This window comes from Pelodiscus sinensis, chromosome 18 (genome assembly GCF_052426305.1).
Source record: "Pelodiscus sinensis isolate ZL-2025 chromosome 18, ASM5242630v1, whole genome shotgun sequence".
NCBI lineage: Eukaryota > Metazoa > Chordata > Testudines > Trionychidae > Pelodiscus > Pelodiscus sinensis.
In genome coordinates this window covers 32,872,280-32,888,601 of record NC_143069.1, presented here as the reverse complement: position 1 = coordinate 32,888,601, position 16,322 = coordinate 32,872,280, and the positions used below count along the sequence as shown (strand labels likewise).

Sequence of the window (16,322 nt, the reverse complement as noted above, 5' to 3'; positions counted from 1 at the left end):
ACAAACCCCCAGCTGCCCCCCCCCCCCCACCCTTTTATTCTGTTCTCCACCAAGCAGCCTTTCCGGGCACGAGCGGCTGCAGAAGCTGGGAGCTGCTCCAGCAGCCCAGTTCTCCCCACGTAGAGCCCCAAAGGGCTGGATTAGCAGCCATCAGAGCCCCAGTTCCGCATGGCAGGCCCCAGGCACACCCAGGAGTCCTGGCTTCGTGGGCTGGCACACCTGGAAGAGAAAGGTGGGCTGTATTAGCCTCAGCATAGTCCCCCACCCCCAATCGCATTGCTCCTCCCCTCCCCATCCCAGCTGCGGCCCCCTCAGTCCCAGGGTGTCAAGGCCCCAGGAGGCACAGATGTCGTCACAGGAGTTCGGAGCCCAGTGCTAACATCATTGGGGACCCACAGCACCCCCCAACCACAAACACCCTAGGACTCCTGTTCGATCCCACCCCAGTCCAACATGCCCCCCCACTCCATGGCATTCAGGGGTCAGAGCTCCCTTCGCCTGGTACTCACCTGTCTGGGAGCCCACAGGGAGATCTCTGCAGGAGGGGAGATGACAGGCTAGGAGGGTTACCCCACAACCCCAGTCACTGCACAGCACCTGGAGGGGGAGCAGTGTCATCAGCAGCACATACCAGCACAGCTCCTCCCACCCCAGAATAGCCTTGAAGAGCCCTGACCCCAGCTGGGGCCCCCCTCAGTCCCTGGGGTGTCAAGTCCCCAAGAGGCACCGATGTCATCACAGGTGGTCGGAGCCCAGTGCTGACATCATCGGGGGTCCCACCCCCTTGGGGCACAAACTGGGCTTCCCTAGTGCTCTGGGGGGGGGCTTTGCTCAATACCTACCAGGCAGGGGCTTGCTGCCCCCCCAGCGTCCATGGGGGGAACCTAGCTCCATTCCTCTAGCCTCTCCTGCCCCCCAGGTCAGCTCACGGAGTGGGGGGGGAGGTGGAGGCTTCCCATGGCCTGTCCATGGCAGGGTCACTGCTGGGCACTTGGAGAGAAGAGCAGTGTTAGCCACTCACCCCAGGCCGCCCCCAAACTCCCCCCCCCCCCGCCAGGGCCGGCCCCCTCAGGCCCCCATACAGAGCAAGACCACCCCCCCCCCCCCAGCCTGGCCACTCCCACTCACATCACCCACAGAACCCCCCCCAGCTCTCCCTGATACCACCCCCACAAAGCCCATCGCATCCCCCAATCTCAGGTGACCCCAATACTCCCTCCCCTCGCGAGCGCCTCTCCAGCCAGCGCACCCACCCGCACGCTACCCTGACCTCGCTCCACGTGGCCGCCCTAGGCCGGGGCTTCGCTATTTAACCCTCCCCAGGAGGACCCCGCTTCGGGGCTGCCCCTCCGCGCGCCTGACGGAAAAGGCCAGGCCCGCGCCCCTCCCGGCGGGGGGAGGGGACTGTGGGGAGCGGGCGGAGGAAGCCCGTGGGGGGGGGGCGGGGAAATATCTCCGTGTGAGAGCGGGACAGGCATCTGGCACGGGCAGCCCCAGGGGCGGAGCCTAGGAACAGGGTGAAGGGAGAGGGGGCGAGGCTTGGGAGCGGGGAGGGACTTAGGACAGATGGGGCGGGGCATGGCAGTGGGCGGCGCCTAGGAATGGGGTGGGAGGAGCCTGGCTAAGGGGCTATAGAGTGGGGATAACTTGGGGGGAGGAGGATGTGGGGGGGCTGAAAAGCGGAGTGGGGGGCAGAAGTTTGAGCAGCAGGAAGAGGGGGGCTTTTCCAACAGCCCCCCATGCCTAAGGGGTAGCACAGTACGGGGGGGGGGGGGAGATGAGGGGCAAGGACCCCAAGGACAGGAGCCCCCAGGAACAGCCCCCCTCTGCCTCCCACTCCCAGGAACCCCTAGTACAGAGACACCCCCCCAGGACACAGGCCTAGCTGCCCCCCCTTGGGGCAGCGGGGGGGGGGGGGGGCTGCCCTTGAATTACTACTCGCCCTGGAAACAAGACACCGGGCCCAAGAGCCAGAAATAGCCCCGGTCACGCTGGGTGGGGCTGGTTATTTTTACGTCTCCGCCTGGCACAAGCTGTCCCAGCCCCACATCTGCCCCTGGGGACGGCTCTGGGCCCCGAGCCCCAAGGCAGCAGCGGCATCGGAGGGGGCTGGGCCTCCGCCCAGGCCGCCTGGAACCAGCCCAGTGGAACAGCTGCTGCAGCTGTCAAGCTCTGACCAGCCCTGGCCTGCGTCCCACTCGGGTGGGGCTGCCGGGCGGTGGGGGGAAGGAGTGACGTGGGCGAGAGCGTCCCCACAGCAGTGCCCCCAGGCCTGCTTCCCAGTGCTGGGGGCTTCCCTATAGCAGTGCCCCCAGGCAGGGATCTTGCTGCTGTGGGCTTCCCCCAACCGTGCCCCCAGGCAGGACCCCGCTGCTGGGAGCTTCCCTCCAGCAGTGTCCCAAGGCGGCAGGGACTCCCGCACGGTGGGGACCCCAACATGGGAACCCCAATGCAGCGAGCTTTCCCCCTTGGAGTGCCCGCAACCTGGGGGCCCCAGGGCTGCCAGCTGCCCTGCAGCAGTGCCCCGCTAGGCCCTTGTTTGAGCTGTGTGGGGAGCTGAAGGGGTTAACGGCCCATGTGTGTCAGGAGCCCCTCCAGCCCTCCCCCCCGAAATCTGACATTCCCTGGCCAGGAATCCTGGAGCTGCAGTGCAGAGAGGGAGAGACACCCAGAGAGGGGAAGGGGTGAGTGTGAGGCAGCGGAACTGGGCCGGGACCCTCCTTCCGCACGGTGCCCCCCGGCCCATCCTGCCAGCTGGGGAGCAGAGGGTGTGGGGCAGGAGGGGGATTCAGGGGCGTTATGGGGCTGAGAGGACGGAGTGGGGGAGCCGGCATGCAGCTGGGAGGAGGGGAGAGTTGGGGGCACAGGGAGGGGGGAGATGGGAATCAGGGGTGGGCAGAGGGGTGCTGGGGACAGGGCAGGGGGGCTGGTACACGGAGCGGGGGGCTGTCAGGTTGGGAGACACGTCTGCACAGCTGCTGGGAAAGGGATTTCCATAAGGTGGGGAGAGGCCGGGGGCCAACTGGGGAGGTGGGGCAGGGCCCGGAGAAGAGAGGTGTGGGGGGGTGGCAGGGTGGGGAGGGCACAGGGGGAAGCCAGCAGAAGGGAAGAAGTTCTCCCTCGGCCCTTCCCCCCCATTGCTGCCCCTTCCCCCTCCCCCCCCCCCCCCGCGGCACTGGCAGCTCCCCCATTCCTTCCTTCTGCTGTTTTGTTCCCGGCCAGGGCAAGTGTCTGGAAAATCTAGGTGCAGATGCCAGGAGCGGAGGAGGGCAGCGCGGAGGGGGAATGTGAGGGGGTGCTGAGAGGGGCAGAGGGGCTCTGGGGAGGGGGCAAGCCAGGACCTTACTCCCCCCCATTTGTTTTTCCCGGTTTCTCACCCCCTGTCAACCCTGGACTCAGCTGGGTGGGGGGAAGCAGGAGGCAGATCCCTATGGGTCCAGAGCAGAGGCCCGTGAGGAGGGGGTGGGAGTCAACCCCAGCCAAACGGTTGCCCCCACACAGGTCTTAAGGGGGCACCCAAGTCACCTGCTCAGCTGGCGTGGTGGGGGGGCCAGCACGCCCTCCAACAAGGGTGAGGTCATGAGCCCTCTGAGATGGGGGCTTGGTTCCCCGCTTCCAGGCCTGGCTGCCATGGAGGGAGACACCATAGCGACGCCTAGCGACGCCGGCAAGGCCTTGGCAATGTCATGGTAGCCCCTTGCGACACCACGGCAACCCCTACAGACACCATGGCGACCCCGAGCAACACCCGTGAGGCCCTTGGCAATGGCATGGCAGCCCCTAGCGACACCACCGCGACCCCTAGCGACACCACAGCAATGACATGGTAGCTCCTAGCCGCATTGGTGCAGCCCCTTGCGACACCACGGCGACCGCCGTAGCGACAGCATGGCAACCCCTAGCGACAGCATGGTGACCCCTAGCAACGCCAGTGAGGCCTTAGCAATGGCATTGTAGGGCCTAGCGACACCCGAGCAGCCCCTAGCAATGCCCCAGAGACCCCTAAGAACCCCTGGAGACGCTATGGTGCCCCCGAATCCGGTATCGGCATCACCCTGGCAGCCCCCCTCCCACGGGCGGGGGGGGAGCGGAGGCGGAAGCCAGCACCGTCCGCCTCCTGGCTGGGGCTAGCCCGTGGCGCGGCTCCATCCCTAACAGCTAACACATGTCGCTCCCTGCACCACCCGGCTCCACATCAGCGCCTGACACCCCCTCCCCCCTCCCCACGCTCCGGCTCTGCTCATCGGGGGCCCCAGCAGCCCCGGCCCCACACGGTAGTGGCCGAGGGGCCTGGAGAGGGTTGGGGGGGGGCCCTGGAACTTGGCTAGGGGGTCCCAGTGGGGCTGGGGGGGTTCCCATGGGGTTGTGGCAGGCCTGAGAGCCCGGCACACTGACTGGGGGGGGCGGGAGCTGGGGGGGGAGTTTGGCTGCGGGCAGAGAAGGGAGTCATTGCTGCGTAGCCATGGTGGGGACACTAGTGTGACTTGGGGGGGGGCAGGGCCCAATGGGAGAAGTCCTGGGGGGGTAATCGGAGTCTGGGGGGTCCCTGGAGAGTTGGGAAGGGGCTGGACGGGCAGGTCTCACCTCCTGTCACCCCTGTTCTGTCTGCCCCCCCAGCCTGGACCATGTCAGCGATCTACAGCGAGGTGGCTGGGGACGACCCCCCCAGCGACAGCTTCTGGATGGTGAGTAGTTGGGGGGAGGGATCCCTGCAGTGGGGCCTGGGGGGCTCGGCTGTAGGGGAAGAAGTTGGGGGGCAGAGATGGGGGCCCAGGGTTTGGGGGGTTACCGGGGTAAGGGAAGGTTTTAGCCCCCCCATCCCACCCCATGGGGTTGTGGCACCGTGGGTTTGTGTGTGGGGGGGGTGAATTGGAGAAGGGGAAACCTGCTGGGTCTGACCCCCCCTTTCTCCACGTCTGGCCCCCCAGCCGAACCGGTACCAGCGCACGGTGCGGCGGCTGGACGAGGGGTCCCGCATCTGTGACCAGCTGGTCGGCTGCTTCCGGGAGCGGGCGCGGATCGAGGGGGCCTATGCCCGGCACATGGGGGCCTGGGTGCAGAAGTGGCGCCCCCTGGTGGATGCGAGTGAGTCTCCCGCCCCTGCTGCATGGCCCTCGCCCCACTGAGCCCCCTACCCCGCCCCCGGCAGCGCGGCGCCCCCTATGGACACCCGGCCGACACCACGGTGCCGGCGACTGACCCCTCCTTGCAGCCTGGCACCCCTGCTGCCCCCGCCTCCCCTGCCCCGCAGCCCTGCATCCCTCTGCTGCCCCCCCATTGCCCTCCACAGCCCAGCGCCCCCTGCTGCCCCCGCCTCCCCTCCCCCGCAGCCCGGCGCCCCCATGCCAGCTCTCCCCGCAGGTCCCCTGTACGGCACCGTGCGCCGGGCCTGGCAGGCCTTCCTGGACACCACGGAGCGGCTGAGCCGGCTGCACCGGGACACGCAGAGGGCGCTGGTGGCCGAGGAGCTGGCCCGCGTGCGGGGCTGGCAGCGTGACAACTATCACCGCAAGCTGCTGGGCGGCTTCCGCGAGGGCCGCGAGCTGGAGAATGGCTTCCGGCGCGCCCAGAAACCCTGGGCCCGGCGCCTGCTCAAGGTGGGGCCGCGGGGGGCACTGTCCAGGGGCACGGGGCTGCAGGGGGGTCTGAGGGCATGGGGCTGGGGGGTGCCACTGGGGAGCAGGGGGCAGAGGGGCACTGTCCAGGGAATGGGGCTGGGTGGGCGCTGTCTGGGGGCACCGGCAGGGGGCAGAGAGCGAGGGGCACAGAGCAGGGGGGCGCTGTCTGGGGCACGGTGCGGGGGAGGGGCACAGAGCAGGGGGGCGCTGTCTGGGGGCACGGTGCGGGGGAGGGGCACAGAGCAGGGGGGCGCTGTCTGGGGCACGGTGCGGGGGAGGGGCACAGAGCAGGGGGGCGCTGTCTGGGGCACGGTGCGGGGGAGGGGCACAGAGCAGGGGGGCGCTGTCTGGGGGCACGGTGCGGGGGAGGGGCACAGAGCAGGGGGGCGCTGTCTGGGGCACGGTGCGGGGGAGGGGCACAGAGCAGGGGGGCGCTGTCTGGGGCACGGTGCGGGGGAGGGGCACAGAGCAGGGGGGCGCTGTCTGGGGCACGGTGCGGGGGAGGGGCACAGAGCAGGGGGGCGCTGTCTGGGGGCACGGTGCGGGGGAGGGGCACAGAGCAGGGGGGCGCTGTCTGGGGCACGGTGCGGGGGAGGGGCACAGAGCAGGGGGGCGCTGTCTGGGGCACGGTGCGGGGGAGGGGCACAGAGCAGGGGGGCGCTGTCTGGGGCACGGTGCGGGGGAGGGGCACAGAGCAGGGGGGCGCTGTCTGGGGGCACGGTGCGGGGGAGGGGCATCGCCCGGGGGAGGGGGTTGATGGGGGGGGGGCTGCAGGGGTCACAGCCCCTCGTTTCACTCCCCCCGTTAGGTGGAGAAAGCCAAAGCCTCCTACCACCGGGCCTGCCGGAAGGAGCACGCGGCTGCGGGCCGGGAGCAGCTGGCCCCGGGGGGCCCGCCCCTGGCCCCCGACCGGCAGCGCAGCCTGCGGGAGGAGCGCCAGCGCCACACCCAGGAGACGCACAAGGTGGGCGCATGCGGCCGGGGCCCTCCCCTGGGCCGAGCCCCCCGCCGCTGGGGGTCGCCCGAGGGGCCCGCCCAGAGGGAGGTCGGGGGGGGCCTGGACTCCTCTGGGGGCCTGGAGCCGGGCCCAGCGGCCACCCCCAGCTCCTGCTCCGTCCCCGCCCCAACTGGGGGTGCCAGTCCCGCCCCGGCTCCCCTCCGCCATCCACCACCTCCTGCATCGTTAGTTGCTGGGTAGCCAGTGCCAGGCCTCTCTGGGCCTTTGCAGGGAGCAAGCAGCCCTGTGCCACGCCCAGGGGACAGTGCAGCACTCGGGGAAACTGAGGCACGCCCTGTGTCGGCGAGCCGAGTGCAGCCCTTTCCCAACCGGTCCGTGAGTGCCCCCCCCGAACCCTCTGCCCCCAGGAGCGGCAGCGCTACGAGCAGGCGCTGGCGGAGCTGACCCGCGCCAGCCCGCGCTACGTGGAGGAGATGGAGTCCATCTTTGAGCAGGGCCAACAATTTGAGCAGAGACGCATCGAGTTCCTCAAGGAGGCCCTGACAGCTCTGCAGCGCCGGCTGGACCCCACCGCCCACCCCGGGTAAGAGAGACCCCCCCAGTGCCGGCCAGACCCCACCGCCCACCCCGGGTAAGAGAGACCCCCCAGTGCCAGCCGGACCCCACCACCCACCCCGGGTAAGAGAGACCCCCCAGTGCCGGCCGGACCCCACCGCCCACCCCGGGTAAGAGAGACCCCCCCCAGTGCCGGCCGGACCCCACCGCCCACCCCGGGTAAGAGAGACCCCCCCAGTGCCGGCCGGACCCCACCGCCCACCCCGGGTAAGAGAGACCCCCCAGTGCCGGCCGGACCCCACCGCCCACCCCGGGTAAGAGAGACCCCCCCAGTGCCGGCCGGACCCCACCGCCCACCCCGGGTAAGAGAGACCCCCCCAGTGCCGGCCGGACCCCACCGCCCACCCCGGGTAAGAGAGACCCCCCCCAGTGCCGGCCGGACCCCACCGCCCACCCCGGGTAAGAGAGACCCCCCAGTGCCGGCCGGACCCCACCGCCCACCCCGGGTAAGAGAGACCCCCCCCAGTGCCGGCCGGACCCCACCGCCCACCCCGGGTAAGAGAGACCCCCCCAGTGCCGGCCGGACCCCACCGCCCACCCCGGGTAAGAGAGACCCCCCAGTGCCGGCTGGACCCCACCGCCCACCCCGGGTAAGAGAGACCCCCCCCAGTGCCTGCCGGACCCCACCGCCCACCCTGGGTAAGAGAGACCCCCCCAGTGCCGGCCGGATCCCACCGCCCACCCCGGGTAAGAGAGACCCCCCCAGTGCCGGCCGGATCCCACCGCCCACCCCGGGTAAGAGAGACCCCCCCAGTGCCGGCCGGACCCCACCGCCCACCCCGGGTAAGAGAGACCCCCCAGTGTCGGCCGGACCCCACCGCCCACCCCGGGTAAGAGAGACCCCCCCCAGTGTCGGCCGGACCCCACAGCCCACCCCGGGTAAGAGAGACCCCCCCCCAGTGCCGGCCGGACCCCACCTCCCACCCCGGGTAAGAGAGACCCCCCCAGTGCCGGCCGGACCCCACAGCCCACCCCGGGTAAGAGAGACCCCCCCCAGTGCCGGCTGGACCCCACCTCCCACCCCGGGTAAGAGAGACCCCCCCCAGTGCCGGCCGGACCCCACAGCCCACCCCGGGTAAGAGAGACCCCCCCCAGTGCCGGCCGGACCCCACCTCCCACCCCGGGTAAGAGAGACCCCCCCAGTGCCGGCCAGACCCCACCGCCCACCCCGGGTAAGAGAGACCCCCCAGTGCCGGTCGGACCCCACCGCCCACCCCGGGTAAGAGAGACCCCCCCAGTGCCGGCCGGACCCCACAGCCCACCCCGGGTAAGAGAGACCCCCCCCAGTGCCGGCCGGACCCCACCTCCCACCCCGGGTAAGAGAGACCCCCCCAGTGCCGGCCGGACCCCACCGCCCACCCCGGGTAAGAGAGACCCCCCCAGTGCCGGCCGGACCCCACCGCCCACCCCGGGTAAGAGAGACCCCACCAGTGCTGGCCGGACCCCACAGCCCACCCCGGGTAAGAGAGACCCCCCCCAGTGCCGGCCGGACCCCACCGCCCACCCCGGGTGAGACCCCCTGTGAGGAAGGTTCAGAGGAGGGTGATGCGTACGGAGGAGCACTCCGTGCCCAGACGTTACTGGCTCAGTGTGACAAGGGGGGGAGTTTGTTGTCTCAGAGAACAGCCCTGGAGCCGGGGGGTCTGGGACCCTGGTGACCCCGACCCTGCTCAGAGGACACGGGATCCTGGCCAGAGACAGACAAAGGGCTGCAGAGAGGGGCCCGGCAACCGGCCCAGCTGGTCCAGCGAGGGGAGGGGAGGGGAGGGGAGGGGAGGGGAGGGGCCGGGCGACCCTCTTACCTGGGGAGAAGACACTGGCTGGGGGAGGGGCTGTTGGGGGGGGATATTGGAGGCTCTGCCGGGAGACTGGGGCTGTTTTGGGGGGGCAGGGCAGGCAGGGCTCAGTGGAGGCAGGCATGAGGCTGGGGCCCAGGCGACTGGCCTGAGGGACCCGTTGCTGTTCAGAGCTCAAGAGACCCACCTGTTTGGTGCTGGCTGAGTCTGGAGAACAGGGGGGGCTGCTCCTTCAGGGAGGGGAGGCCCCAGGGCTCCAGAGGGAGGGGACCCCCGAGGGGCTCACGGCGGAGGCAGGCGGCTGGAGGCCCTGAGAGGCACTGTCCCAGAGGTGGGGGGGCAGACCCCCCCAGGCGAGAGTGGGCCCCCCAGGAGAGGGTCCCCGCACTGGAGCGGCCCCCGAGAAAGGGCCGTCTTGCTGCCGCTGGAGAGGAGGGGCTCCCCGAGAAGGGGCTGCCGCCCTGGAGGGGGGGATCCGCCAAGGGGCCATGCGTGGGCCCGACCCGTGAGCCGTGACACCCCCCCACCGCCCTGATCCCCCTCCCTCTGTCACGGCTCGCAGGTCGTGCCCCCGCTCTGCCCATCTGTCCCCAGGCAGGACCCCCTCTCCAGCGCGACGGCCCCTTCTCGGGGGTCCTCTCCAGCGCGGCGACCCTCTCGTGGGGGGCCCCTCTGGCCTGGGGGGCCGCCCCTCCGCCTCTGGGATGGCACCTCTCAGGGCCTTCAGCCGCCTGCCTGCGCCGTGAGCCCCCTTGGGGGGGCCCCTCCCTCTGGGCCCCTGGGCCCCCTCTCCCAGAGGGACTAGGGCAGCCCTGTCCACCAGCCCAGAGCGACTCTGCCGGCACCAACCAGGGGGGGTTATGGAGCTTTGAACCCCCCCAAGGATCCCCCAGGTCTGTCGGCCTGGCCCCTCCCAAACCCACCCAGTCCCCCTGCCAGCTGAGTCCTGCCTGCTCTGCTCTGCCCCCCAAGAACAGCCCCCGTCTCCCCGCCAAGCCCCCAATCCCCCCCAACAGCCCCTCCCCGGCCAGTGTCTCTCCCCCCGTCTCCCCGCCGAGCCCCCAATCCCCCCAACAGCCCCTCCCCGGCCAGTGTCTCTCCCCCCGTCTCCCCGCCGAGCCCCCAATCCCCCCAACAGCCCCTCCCCGGCCAGTGTCTCTCTCCCCGTAACGGGGTCGCCTGAGCCCCTCTTCTCCCCCCTCCCGTCTCCCCGCCGAGCCCCCAATCCCCCCAACAGCCCCTCCCCGGCCAGTGTCTCTCTCCCCGTAACGGGGTCGCCTGGGCCCCTCTTCTCCCCCCTCCCGTCTCCCCGCCGAGCCCCCAATCCCCCCAACAGCCCCTCCCCGGCCAGTGTCTCTCCCCCCGTAACGGGGTCGCCTGGGCCCCTCTTCTCCCCCCTCCCGTCTCCCCGCCGAGCCCCCAATCCCCCCCAACAGCCCCTCCCCGGCCAGTGTCTCTCTCCCCGTAACGGGGTCGCCTGGGCCCCTCTTCTCCCCCTCCCGTCTCCCCGCCGAGCCCCCAATCCCCCCCAACAGCCCCTCCCCGGCCAGTGTCTCTCTCCCCGTAACGGGGTCGCCCGGGCCCCTCTTCTCCCCCCTCCCGTCTCCCCGCCGAGCCCCCAATCCCCCCAACAGCCCCTCCCCGGCCAGTGTCTCTCCCCCCGTAACGGGGTCGCCTGGGCCCCTCTTCTCCCCCCTCCCGTCTCCCCGCCGAGCCCCCAATCCCCCCCAACAGCCCCTCCCCGGCCAGTGTCTCTCTCCCCGTAACGGGGTCGCCTGGGCCCCTCTTCTCCCCCCTCCCGTCTCCCCGCCGAGCCCCCAATCCCCCCAACAGCCCCTCCCCGGCCAGTGTCTCTCCCCCCGTAACGGGGTCGCCTGGGCCCCTCTTCTCCCCCCTCCCGTCTCCCCGCCGAGCCCCCAATCCCCCCCAACAGCCCCTCCCCGGCCAGTGTCTCTCTCCCCGTAACGGGGTCGCCTGGGCCCCTCTTCTCCCCCCTCCCGTCTCCCCGCCGAGCCCCCAATCCCCCCAACAGCCCCTCCCCGGCCAGTGTCTCTCCCCCCGTAACGGGGTCGCCCGGGCCCCTCTTCTCCCCCCTCCCGTCTCCCCGCCAAGCCCCCAATCCCCCCAACAGCCCCTCCCCGGCCAGTGTCTCTCCCCCCGTAACGGGGTCGCCCGGGCCCCTCTTCTCCCCCCCCCCCCCCGATGTTCTCTCCTTGCCGGGTCCCCTCTGCTGCCCCTTGTCTGTCTGGCCGGACCCGGCCGTGTCCTCTGAGCAGGGTCTGCCGGGTCACCAGGGCCCCGGGCGCCGGTTCTGGGCTGGTCTCCGCAGCCACAAACTCCCCCCTTTTCACATGGAAGCAGTAACGTCTGGGCCCTGAGCGCCCCCTGCCTGCAGCCCCCCCGAGCCCCCAAACTCCTCACCGCCTCTCCCCATATTATGGGGAGCAGATTGATTGTGTGGGCGGGGGCGATCTGTGGGGGGACAGTGAGGGCAGGGTGGGGGTCAGAGTGGGGACAGCGGTTTCAGCAGGGTCCCCGAGCAGGCCACAGACAAGCCAAGCAGCAAAGCGGGGGGGGACCCGTGTTCCCGCTAACCCTTCCCGCCATGTGCGGAATAAGTTTTGTTCCGTGCTCCGAGGCGCGGGCGGAGGGGCACCCCCAAGAGAAACCCGGGCTGCCAGCTGGGGGGGGGCTGCTCGTCAGCTGGGCGGCCCCTGACCTCCTGCCCCCCCCCCCAGGGTGCAGGCCGCACAGACCCAGCTCCGCCAGGCCATCAGTGACATTAGCGCCCGCCAGGACCTGGACTGGTGGCGCCGGCAGCGTGGGCCCGGCATGGCCATGGCATGGCCCGAGTTCGAGGTGAGACCCCCCCAACCTGCCCTCTGGGAGCCCAGCCCCCGTCACCCAAGAGCCGGGCCTCCTCCCCACCCCACGCCCTGCGCTGGCCCAGGGCAGCCTTAACCCTTCGGCCCCCACCTGGCAGTCACGCAACCTGCAGCGGGAAACTGAGGCACGTGGTCACAAGCCGAGAGCAGACCATTTTGTCATCCCCCATCCCCCTCTGCCCCAGAGCTCCCCGCCCCTGTCCCCCCCCCCACCCGCCCCCTCACCTGCCCCCCCCCTCCGCCTCCCAGCGAGCACGGGCCTGGCTGGAGCAGCTAGCAGCTTCCCTCCCAAGCCTGAGCCCCCATTTCCCCCCCCAGGCATGGAGCCCCGAATGGGAGCCGCAGAGCCCCAAGGCCCCACCGGCCCAGGAGGAGGAGAAGGTGGCGCTGCAAAGTGTCCATCCAGCCCCGGGCAGGTGAGTGCGGGGGGGGGGGGCAGGAGGGGGTGGGTGAGGGGGGGGACAGGTGAGTGCAGGGGATGGGTGCATGGGGGGGCAGGTGAGCAAGGTGGGGGCAGGTGAGTGAGCTGGGGGGCAGGGGAGAGGGGGCAGGTGAGTGGGGGGACAGATGAGTGAAGTTAGGGGCAGATGAGCAAGGTGGGGGGGCAGGCACGTGGGGCGGGTTTGCTCCCCATAGTCCCCCTGGGATGGCAACAACCTGGTAACACTGCAGCCCCCAGAACAGGTACAATAACCCTGCTCCTAGAGACCCTACCATAACACCGGGCCCCCGACGCCCCTGCCCTACTCCAGCCTGCGTGGGGCGCGGTGGGGCCAGGGCTCAGCCCAGCTGCCTCCCGCCCTGGTCCTGTGCGGCTCCTGCAAGCGGCTGCCTGGGCCCTGGGGCGGAGACACAATGGCCCCACCCTAAGGCCAGCTCTGCGGCTCCCATTGGCTGGGAACTGCAACCAATGGGAGCTGCGGGGGCGGTGCCTGTGGACCCGGGGCGGTGCAGGGGCTGCCTGGCCACGCCTCCACTTAAGGGGACTGCAGGGACAGCCCGCCCCCCTCGCCCCTTCCTGCACCCCAAGGCCCTGCCTAAGCCCCGTGGAAACGAGCCAATGAGGCAGGGTGGGGGAGGGGAAGATGGAGTGAGGGGTGGAGCCTTGGAGAAGGGGCGGGGCGGGGGCAGGGCAGGCAATGTTGTTTGGGGTCTTGCATCAGGAAAGTTTGCAGCTCCCCCCCCCCCCCCCCTGGCTCAGCAGAGAGCTGGGGGAGGGGCTGGGGTGTGGGCATGTCCCCCAGAGGCTCCACCCCATTTCATTCCCCCCTCCCCCCCCAGTGTGCCTGAGGTTACAGCACCGACTCTGGGCCAGCGGGTCCGGGCCATTTACGATTATATGGGGCAGGAGCCCGACGAGCTGAGCTTCACGGCCGGTGAGCGACCCCGGCTGGGCCCCGACACCCCCGCTTCCTCGGCTGGGCCCCGATCCCCCCCGCTGCCCCGGCTGGGCCCCGATCCCCCCCACTGCCCCGGCTGGGCCCCGATCCCCCCCACTGCTCCGGCTGGGCCCCGACACCCCCGCTGCCCCGGCTGGGCCCCGATCCCCCCCACTGCTCCGGCTGGGCCCCGACACCCCCGCTGCCCCGGCTGGGCCCCGATCCCCCCCACTGCTCCGGCTGGGCCCCGACACCCCCGCTGCCCCGGCTGGGCCCCGATCCCCCCCACTGCTCCGGCTGGGCCCCGACACCCCCGCTGCCCCGGCTGGGCCCCGATCCCCCCCACTGCCCCGGCTGGGCCCCGATCCCCCCCACTGCCCCGGCTGGGCCCCGACACCCCCGCTTCCTCGGCTGGGCCCCGATCACCGCTCACTGCCCCGGCTGGGCCCCGATCCCCCCCACTGCCCTGGTTGGGCTCCGACACCCCCGCTGCCCCGGCTGGGCCCCGATCCCCCCCCCCCCACTGCCCTGGTTGGGCTCCGACACCCCCGCTGCCCCGGCTGGGCCCCGATCCCCCCCCCCCCCACTGCCCTGGTTGGGTCCTGATCCCTCCTCTCTGCCACAGCTGGGCCCTGACACACACCCCTGCTGCCCCTGGTCCCTCCCATTGCCCCGGCTGGGCCCCGACACCCTCCCCCGCACAGTCCCTGCTGGATCCCCGCTCAGCCCATCCTCCGACAGCGCCCACCCCCACACCTCGCTGATGCGGGCCCATGACAGACAGCCCCCCACTAGACCCCAGCCCTGCCCCCTGGGCCCCCGCTGCAGGACCCAAGCCACAGGAATCCTGCCCCCCAGCCCCCACCCCCTAACGCTGCCTGTCTTTGCAGGAGAGGAGCTGACGAAACTGGAGGAGCAAGACGCCCAGGGCTGGTGCAAGGGGGTGACGGCCGGGGGGCGTGTGGGGCTCTACCCCGCCAACTATGTGCAGCCAGTGCCCTGAGCCCCCAGCCCCTCGCCGTGGGGCCCCCGCCGCAGACAGGGGAGGGGGCCACCCCGGCGTCTCCCCCCCACACCCCACCTTACTCAAGCTGCCCCAATGTGCAGACCCACCTGCCGGGGGAGGACTGTGGGGGGAGATCTCGGGGAGCCCTGATAGCAGGTGATCATCCCCGGCCCACGGCAGCCTCCCGGATCTGCTGCCCCCACGACCCCGTCTTTGGTCCCCCCCATGACACCCCTAGACCTGGGACAGAAACAATAAACTCGTCCGCCCCGGCACAGTCTGAGTCCATCCCTGATGTGCAAACCCCACCCCTGTGCCTCACTGCGGGGGCACTGGCAGGGGGGGGGCAGGGCTGTGGGGAGGGGCAGTGGGGAGGGTGTGGGGTGTGAGGAGGAGCAGTGGGGAGGTCTGTGAGGCATGGGATGGGACAGTGGGGAGGCTATGGGGCGTGGGCAGGGGTGTGGGGAGGGAGCTATGTAGAGGGGCAGTGGGAAGGGCTGTGAGGCGTGTGGAGGCTGTGGGGTATGGGGAGGGGCAGTGGGCAGGGGTGGGGAGGGAGCTATGGGGGCTGTGAGGCGTGGGGCAGGACAGTGGGGAGGCTGTGGGGCAAGGGGAGGGTTGTGTGGAGGGAGCTATGAGGAGAGGTAGTGGGGAGTGCTGTGGGATGTGGGGAGAGCTGTGAGGAGGGCTGTGAGGCATGGAGTGGGGCAGTGGGGAGGCTATGGGGCGTGGGCAGAGGTGTGGGGAGGGCTGTGGGGTATGGGGGGGCAGTGGGCAGGGGTGTGGGAGGGAGCTATGGGTGGCTGTGAGGTGCGGGGTGGGACAGTGGGGAGGCTGTGGGGTATGGGGAAGGGCTGTGGAGAGGGGCAGTGGGGAGGGGTGTGTGGAAGGAGTTATGGGGAGAGGTAGTGGGGAGGCTGTGGGGTGTGGAAGGGGCAGCGGGCAGGAGTGTGGGGAGGGAGCTATGGGAGGCTGTGGGGCGTGGGGAGGGGCAGTGGGCAGGGGTGGGGAGGGAGCTATGGGGGGCTGTGAGGCATGGGGCAGGACAGTGGGGAGGCTGTGGGGCATGGGGAGGGGTGTGTGGAGGGAGCTATGGGGAGAGGTATTGGGGAGACTGTGGGGTGTGGGGAGAGGTAGTGGGGGGCTGTGGGGAGGGAGCTGTGGGGAGGCTGTGGGGCATGGGGAGGCGCAGTGGGCAGAGGTGTGGGGAGGGAGCTATGGGGGGCTGTGAGGTGTGAGGCGGGACAGTGGGGAGGCTGTGGGGTGTGGGGAGGGAGCTGTGGGGAGAGGCATTGGGGAGGCTGTGGAGTGTGGGGAGGGGCAGTGGGGAGGGCTGTGGGGTATGGGGAGGGGAAGTGGGGAGGGGCAGTGGGGAGGCTGTGGGGCGATGGGATGTGGAGAAGCTGGGGTGGGGGGCAGTGGGCAGGGGTGTGGTGAGGGAGCTATGGGGGGCTGTGAGGTGTGGGGCAGGACAGTGGGGAGGCTGTGGGGTGTGTGGAGGGAGCTATGGGGAGAGGTAGTGGGGAGGCTGTGGGGTGTGGGGAGGGAGCTGTGGGGAGGGCTGGGGGTATGGGGAGGGGAAGTGGGGAGGGGCAGTGGGGAGGCTGTGGGGCGATGGGATGTGGAGAAGCTGTGGGGGGCAGTGGGCAGGGGTGTGGTGAGGGAGCTATGGGGGGCTGTGAGGTGTGGGGCAGGACAGTGGGGAGGCTGTGGGGTGTATGGAGGGAGCTATGGGGAGAGGTAGTGGGGAGGCTGGGGGTGTGGGGAGGGAGCTGTGGGGAGGCTGTGGGGTGTGGGGAGGGGCAGTAGGGAGGCTGTGGGGCGTCAGGAGGGAGCTGTGGGGAGGCTGCGGGGTATGGGGGGGCAGTGGGGAGGCTGTGGGGCGTCGGGAGGGAGCTGTGGGGAGGCTGTGGGGTGTGGGGAGGGGCAGTGGGGAGGGGCAGTGAGGAGGGGCAGTAGGGAGGCTGTGGGGCGTCGGGAGGGAGCTGTGGGGAGGCTGTGGGGTGTGAGGAGGGGCAGTAGGGAGGCTGTGGGGCGACGGGAGGGAGCTGTGGGGAGGCTGTGG

General features: G+C 70.9%; 1 protein-coding gene, 1 long non-coding RNA gene and 2 other non-coding genes across 7 annotated transcripts; 1 reads left to right on the top strand and 3 right to left on the bottom strand.

Moving 5' to 3' along the window:
• Positions 1–11: 11 nt before the first annotated feature.
• LOC149523385 (uncharacterized) lies at positions 12–1,403 on the bottom strand. The gene is made up of 4 exons (XR_016347171.1): positions 1,254–1,403; positions 843–990; positions 510–597; positions 12–219 (listed from the first exon to the last, which is right to left on the bottom strand). It is a non-coding gene; the product is annotated as an uncharacterized LOC149523385 (long non-coding RNA).
• Positions 305–393, bottom strand: LOC149523387 (small nucleolar RNA SNORD88). The gene has a single exon (XR_016347262.1). It is a non-coding gene; the product is annotated as a small nucleolar RNA SNORD88 (small nucleolar RNA).
• On the bottom strand, positions 687–776 carry LOC149523386 (small nucleolar RNA SNORD88). Its single transcript, XR_016347263.1, has one exon. It is a non-coding gene; the product is annotated as a small nucleolar RNA SNORD88 (small nucleolar RNA).
• An 803-nt stretch (positions 1,404–2,206) lies between the features above and the next one.
• LOC149523384 (protein kinase C and casein kinase substrate in neurons protein 2-like) lies at positions 2,207–14,532 on the top strand. 4 transcript variants are annotated; one of them, XM_089770153.1, is made up of 11 exons: positions 2,643–2,684; positions 3,620–3,750; positions 4,618–4,685; positions 4,929–5,085; positions 5,362–5,597; positions 6,427–6,582; positions 6,984–7,159; positions 11,726–11,846; positions 12,191–12,288; positions 13,154–13,248; positions 14,142–14,532. In XM_089770153.1, the coding sequence occupies exons 2-11, from the start codon at positions 3,687–3,689 to the stop codon at positions 14,252–14,254; spliced, it is 1,284 nt and encodes a 427-aa protein (XP_089626279.1). In that variant the 5' UTR covers positions 2,643–2,684; positions 3,620–3,686; the 3' UTR covers positions 14,255–14,532. The 4 variants fall into 4 exon arrangements, with proteins under 4 accessions (XP_089626277.1, XP_089626279.1, XP_089626280.1 ...); XM_089770154.1 differs by having other exon boundaries at positions 3,620–3,826; XM_089770151.1 differs by lacking the exon at positions 3,620–3,750 and having other exon boundaries at positions 2,207–2,684.
• Positions 14,533–16,322: the final 1,790 nt, after the last annotated feature.